The sequence below is a fragment of the Anoplophora glabripennis genome, unplaced genomic scaffold, assembly GCF_000390285.2.
Source record: "Anoplophora glabripennis isolate ALB-LARVAE unplaced genomic scaffold, Agla_2.0 scaffold1112, whole genome shotgun sequence".
NCBI lineage: Eukaryota > Metazoa > Arthropoda > Insecta > Coleoptera > Cerambycidae > Anoplophora > Anoplophora glabripennis.
In genome coordinates, this window is record NW_019417294.1 from 73,011 (window position 1) to 80,151 (window position 7,141).

Genomic DNA, 7,141 nt, shown 5'->3' on the forward strand with positions numbered 1-7,141 from the left:
TATTGTGAAAGAGATAAATGCAGGAGAATTCAGTGTGGAATTTCTTAGACAAAAATCTGTTTATTTCGTATACCTTGACGTGGAAGACATCTTAGACATATCAAGAAATGATATTCTTAAATTACTTAAAGCTCCACAGATTCAAAGAGGAAAACATTTCTTCGATTTGTCTCAATTTGAAAATATTTCGAATTTATGTTAGCCTTTAGTTTTTTTATTGTAATTGGTTCTTTTCTCTTTCTGAAATAAAATTTACTTATATATGTTTATGTTACTATTTGTTATATTTATAACAACTAAGTATTTGTTATGTTTATGTTTATAAGTTTTTAGATTATTCAATAAATGTTTTCTGCACTTCTGAATTTTTTTCCTGAAAAACTAAACTTCTGAGGTGTTACTATTGCCCCTAAGAAAACCATAATTGCCATCTAGTACAATTTCTATGAAGGTGTCAATGTTTATCGAAAGTCTGTGCAACATTGACACCTGACACTAAAAAAAAAAACAATATTTTTGCGAAATTATGCATAACGGACGAAATAACTATAGGCAGTCAAAAATATCATAAGTAGTGGCCCCCAACACACATTAACAGGTAACCAAAATATTTTGTGTCAATGTTTGCCACTTTTACCTTAACGTTGCAATTTTACTACAGGTTTTGATTTATGACAAATAAAATTTAAAATATTTTGGAAAGACAAAACGCGCATAATTTTAGCTGGGACAGTGATTGCAGTGTTATATAAAAGCAAAAATAAAAAGAGGGGCTTTAAAAAATGAAATTGATATCCGCGGGATTTCAGTCATTTAAATTTGAGTGGCGACAATAATTATTTGTACAATTTCATCATTAACGATGCAATAGTTGCATCAATTCGAATACAATTATTGAATAAAAATTGTTAGTGATCCGTTTAAATCAATCTAAATATTCTAAATATGTACAGTGTACAGAGAATGGACTCTTAATAATGCATTCATTTCTTGTTCCAGGTAGCCCTTTTGTTGTGCATAGCCCTAACGGCTATCGTAACAGAAGCTTTCCCGCAAGCAGACACTGATCGTCCCGCAGTATCAGATGAGGCTCTGGAGTCCACACTTAAGGACAAGAGGTACCTTATGAGGCAATTAAAGTGCGCCTTGGGAGAAGCTCCTTGTGATCCCGTAGGTCGTAGGCTGAAAAGTAAGTGGTGTTTGCTCGCAGGTGGACTGCCTCTTTCTCTCTCTAGTGACGAACGGGGCAAATTAATAGATCTGCCTTGCGGAAATTTACCAATGAGTTTTATTAGAGGGGCAGATGCGGATTAATTTATTTTTTCACTTTACGGTGGGCGTGAAATATGAGGGTTGAATGTGTTTTTTATTTTTTATAGCTGCCCTTTATGCTAGGCGTTGAAATTTTAATATGAATTTGAGAAAGGTTTATAACAACTTTTCCAGCGGGCAATTATTTTTGTTTCTGTGGGTTCAGGTTAATATAAAAAAATTATGTAAATTGAAGTAAATGAATTAGTAACACAGAATTAAAAAGTGTATAGGGAGAGGTAAATTTTACGTATATTTAAAATTATTAATATAGATATTTTAGCTTTATTTTGAAAAACTTTACAGGAGTAATTTTTAGAAAGGTCAGCATTTTTAAACAAAAAAATAACAGCTTTGAAAATATCGGAATTAAACAAAAACAACAAAAATCTTCGATTTTCTTTTCAATGAGGACACGTGATGGCGTTAGTTTTGGTGTCTTGGAAGCTACCCCTTAGGCAGGGGCGTAAAATACCCTCAAACTTTAAATGGCACCCTATGTTGAGTGACACCTCATTTTAAAGTTTTTTCAATTCTGCTCAAGACGACATACGAGTTTTTATATTTTGGTTTGAACATGACAATAAAATCATCACTTAAAGAATAAGACAAAATATCAATGAATGAATGAATGTTATTTTATTAAATGTTCAAATTGATTTCCCTCAGCTTTCATACAATAATAAAATCTTTGTTCCACTTCGGAACGAACATTTCGACGCATTTCGGGAGTTATCTGACATTCTTCAACAGTTACAAAAATGCGTAGATTTTTATCACTCTAGTAGCGGCAGTTACGGTGGTTGACTATACCATCCAGTTGGAACGTACATTCATCGGAAAATCAAATTGAGTACAAAAAAATTTGGATTTCTTTGGGCACGATCACTTATTTCTTCATAGAACTGCAAGCGGTGATCAAGATCATCTGCATAAATTTCTTGTACCAAATTAATGTTGTATGGGTGATACTTATGCATTTTTAAGATTCGGCGACAACTAGGTACATAAATAATAATATACTGATAATCAAATTTAGTTCCATTGTGATGTAACCCAGGACAGCTACCTGATTACCCTCGTTACGTACGAGCTGTTCACGTTGATGTTTTCTATTTGCAACCGATACAGTTTCCGAAAATGTATGCATTAAATCCAGGACGTACCGATGGGAAGTGATAGGATGATGATCATTAAAAGTCTGTGCTGCCTGCCCCGCACAGTCATTATTTTTGCAGAACAAACTAATTATTTCCACTTTTTCAGCAATTGTATAAACCATTTTTACGAATTGGAATTCAATTTGTGCTGATTTTACGGGATATTGTCTCGATAAGACAAGACGAGACATTATTGTCTCGTTTAAAGTAAAACAAGTAAAAAAAGTTGAACTTATAGAGTGTAGAGTACGAAGTTTTTGTATTGACAGATAAAAGAAAAATCAAAACAAATTTTTTTATTGAGAAATTGTTGAAGAATGTCGTCAGATAACGTCCGAAATACTTCGAAATGTTCGTTCGGAAGTGGAGTAAAGATTTTATTATTGTATGGAAGCGGAGGGGAAACCAATTTGAACATTTAATAAAATAACATTCTTTCAATCATTGATATCACAGGCCGACAATAAAAAATGTGTGTTTTTGAGACGTGAGAAATTGTTTTTATCATTCAGATTCAGCGGAAAGTTTTACTAAAGATAAGTAGGTTCCCGTCTCAAAAACACACGATTTTCTTTTGTCGGCCTATGTATTTTGTCTTATTCTTTAAGTGATGATTTTGTTGTCAAATCCAAACCAAAATTTAAAAAGTCGTACATCGTCGTGAGCAGTATTGAGAAAGCTCTAAAATGAGGTGTCACTCAACATAAGGTACCAATTAAAGTTTAAGGGTATTTACGCCCCTGCTTAAGGGGTAGCTTTCAAGACACCAAAACTTACACCATCATGTGCCACCCTTGAAAAGAAAATCGACGTGTCCCAAGTCTTTTTTTGTTTTTTTTTTAATTGGCGCACCCTGTAGGTATATGAAATTCTGTTTCTCACGGCACATTATTTAAATTATTGCTAGTCATTATTAATGCATACCTACGACTTTAATTACTACGATTCTACGTAGTGAAAGAAACTCATTAAGAACATACACCCTCAGTAACAAATAAATAATGTAGTTAAACATTTACCTACTTAATCAATTACTGTATCAACAGTTTCTTATATAAGATGAATATGCTTTTTAAAAGTTTTTAACCATATTTTTAATCATCGTTAATTATAGAAGTAGCAATTCCTGTATTATATAAATTATGTACAAATTTTTTGTATAATTGTTTCTAGTTTTGACAAATTTACTACAACTATTATATTTTTACAGCTAAAACCACAGTCAAAGACTAATTTTCTAAACCTTTCCTTATTTATATTACTTAACGCTGAATAACAGAATAAAATAACCTTTAAAACCATACAAAGTGGGTATATTGAAATGATACTTGATAATTACATTTTCGAACACTGATTACTGAGAGTTCGCAATAATATTGTGAATAAATACAATTTTTATCAATGTAGCAGTCAAATTAATTATTTGCTGAAATTTCCTTCCATTACTCGATGAAAATGTTGTTAATCTCGCTTATTAAAGCAAAATATATCACTAATTAGTCAATAAATGAAATCTACACTAATTTATACTTTCTCTAGAAAGTTCGTTTCTCAGTATTATTTTGCATTTTAATTCCTAGAGGTGATTTATTAGCTTAGATATTAAAAAAAGATGGAGATCTGTGTAAATAAGTTTCAAATTGTACAACTGTATGTTCCAACAATCTGCCACGTTAATATACATATAGAGTTTCCCCAAATAGTTTTCTACTAGAATTTTTACTTAACAATTTAGATATCTTACCTACTGATTATTATTGAAACAACAGATTTTTTTGAGGAAAATTACTGACTACAGTTACATTTGAAGCAGTGTGTCTTTTTGAATCACAGACACTTTTAATGTAACCTACGAATTTCGAGATTTTGATATGTTAAAAGTAAATATTAGTAACAAAATAATATAAATTCAGAATTTTAATTAGGAACTAACAAACCTGTCCATTTTTTCTTGTTATAAATAACCTTTACTTTTTTGTTACATAATAAAAAACAACTACATTTTATTCATTAGCGAATAATATATATTTTTTTAGAAAATTAATTTGAATTACTATTCGAAAGGTCAAACTTTGAAGGTATAAAAAATCATTTAGATCAATTACGCTATAAAAGAATTTGCATACTGTATTTGGATAGATATACAGGATGTTCATTTAAATATAGGTTTAGAAATACTTCTTTTTCGATATAGACGACAATTTTTAGATAAATTTTTCTTATGAATGAATAATTTTATGATACACAAGAAAAATTTGGCCTCAATGTAGTCCTTTTTATGGGGATTCTGAAAGATAAAGCAAATAAAGAGATATTTAACAGTTTATACCACCTAACGACAAAATATTGAACGAATTTAGTACTACCAGTAAGGTGGGTAACAAAGCATTAAAAAAATTGTATAGAAATCATACCGGGTGTTCCACATAAAAGTCCTCAGCCTCGTATCTCGGCAACAGAACGAGATATTTTGATTTTGAAAAAAACAGATGATAGAGCTCATCGATGGTTTCCTCGAAGGAGAGCAACTTGATTTTTTTCAGAGCAATTTGAAGATAGCGCTGAGGTCGAAAGAAATTTTTCGTTGGCAGGAACTTTGTAACAAGGTTTATCCGATAGTTTGTTCAATTCTAAACAGTTTTTGCCAAATTAATATTTTTTAACAACTTAATTGTTTCAGAGATATCGGGCTCTTCACTTAGTGAGGCCCAAACTCAAGTGTATTTTAGAGTTTCGAATTATTACCTTACACAATGGAACAATAATTTTCCAAGTCAATTTAACAGTTTTTTTAATGAATAGTGAAATAAAAATATGTATTTCTGTAAAACAAGTTGACAATTGTATGTTATGAGAGCTTGAAATTTGGCTAATTTAAGTGAAAATATGGTTCAATACACTAATAAAGAAAAATACGATATGCTTGTCATTTATGGTGAATGCAGAAAAAATTCTAGAGCTGTAGAGATTATATTCTGCACGATTCCCTAACAGATGGGCTTTATCATCTGTTTCCTTCAAATATCTTTTTCCGGTGCCGAGAGCCGAGATACGAGATTAAGGACTTTTATGTGGAACACCCAGTATATGTGCTTTATTTAAAAATGGGCAAGAGTATTATAACATAATTTTTATAAAATTCTATAAGAGACTTTTTCTTAATAGAGAACCACACAGTGGTTCCATGGTAATCTTGACTTTGTAGAATCATTAAATAAACCAAAATATTGCAAACTATCAAAGCAAAGGTATTTGTATATATTGTAACCAGAATAAAGTGAGAAATTGAAAAAATGACAAACATACTTTCGTTTCGCAAACGACGTTTGATTTATATCTTTGGAATTTTTTTATATTACTTTAAAACTTCAACAAAGTTTCTTCGTTTCTTCTTACCATGTTTTCCTAGACAGAAAGGAAAAAAATAAGAGATGTAGAATATTAGGTAGGTGACTATATACGTATGTTTATAAATAAAAAGGTAAAGCTGCATTGCATATCAAATTTGAATAATATAGCCATTTTCTTGTAATAAAATAAATATAATTCTTATAAAATTAACACCTTGTATCTCGAAAACGAAACCTTATGGACACTTCTTTCTAGCAATTTGGAATCCGCCCTTAAAGCGTGGCCAAATGTTTTAGTTACACTCTACAAGGTGTCACCTAACGAATTTTACATACTTCAAGGGTATAATTTAGAACCTAAATGGTGTCGATTTAACCAAACTTGCTTAAACGAAAAATATCACAAAAAAGTTACAGGGTGTAAAAGTTCCTTTTTTTATTTCTTGTTTTCTCCTTAACTCAGAACCCAGTTCAGCGATTTGAGCAAAATTTGCTGTTGCTTAGTTTCTCTTCATGAAGTGATTATGTTCCTATTAGGTTAAATCAAACAGGACGTTCATTTTACTACAACCCTTCATGAATATTCTTCTGTAACTTTTTTTTACGTTTAAATTTGTACACGCAACTATCAGAAATAGAAAGACAATTTTATTCTACACAAAAAAATAAAATAAAAAAGAAACTTTAACACGTAACTTTTTCTGCGACATTTTTCGTCTAAACAAGTTTGGTTAAAGCGACACCATTTGGGTTCTAGATTATAACTTTGAAGTATGTAACATTCATTAGGTGTCATCCTTTATATTTTTTAAATAAATTGAAGAGAAATAAATTTATTTGAATTTTGGAATTTTTAACATGACTGAATAAACAAGGATAAGGTTTTCAAACAGATACATAAAATAATTTTATTTCTTTAGTATAAACACATTTTAAATCTAAAATCATATTTATACAGGGTGTTGCATCACGAGAGGGACATGGCTTAATGGGAGATAGAGGACATCTAGTGTAACTAGGATCGCCTATAGAAATAACTTCTTGGCCATTCTTTATTGAGATACAGGGTGATTTATGATTTTTGGTCAAAACTGCTTTATGTCATAACTTTGGTAGGGAATGGAATAATGGGTTCATATTTGGTAGGGTTAATGCACTCACGATACTTCATGTATGCATGTATGACAGCAAAAAAATCCAGGTCCGGACTGCAAAAATTGTAAATTTTTTGTGCAAGTCTAGAAAACAACACTCTGTATGTATTTTTTTGAAATTCCCATACGATATTCGGAAAGAGCATAAAAAAGTGATTTTAAAGAC

General features: G+C 30.8%; 1 protein-coding gene across 1 annotated transcript in view; it reads left to right on the forward strand.

Moving 5' to 3' along the window:
• LOC108913456 (ejaculatory bulb-specific protein 3-like) overlaps positions 1–7,141 on the forward strand; it is a 31,533-nt gene that overhangs the window by 21,826 nt on the left and 2,566 nt on the right. The window contains exon 2 of the mRNA XM_018719009.1: positions 1,000–1,189. Within this exon, the coding sequence (XP_018574525.1) occupies positions 1,000–1,189 (190 nt within the window). The remainder of the gene's footprint in view (positions 1–999; positions 1,190–7,141) is intronic.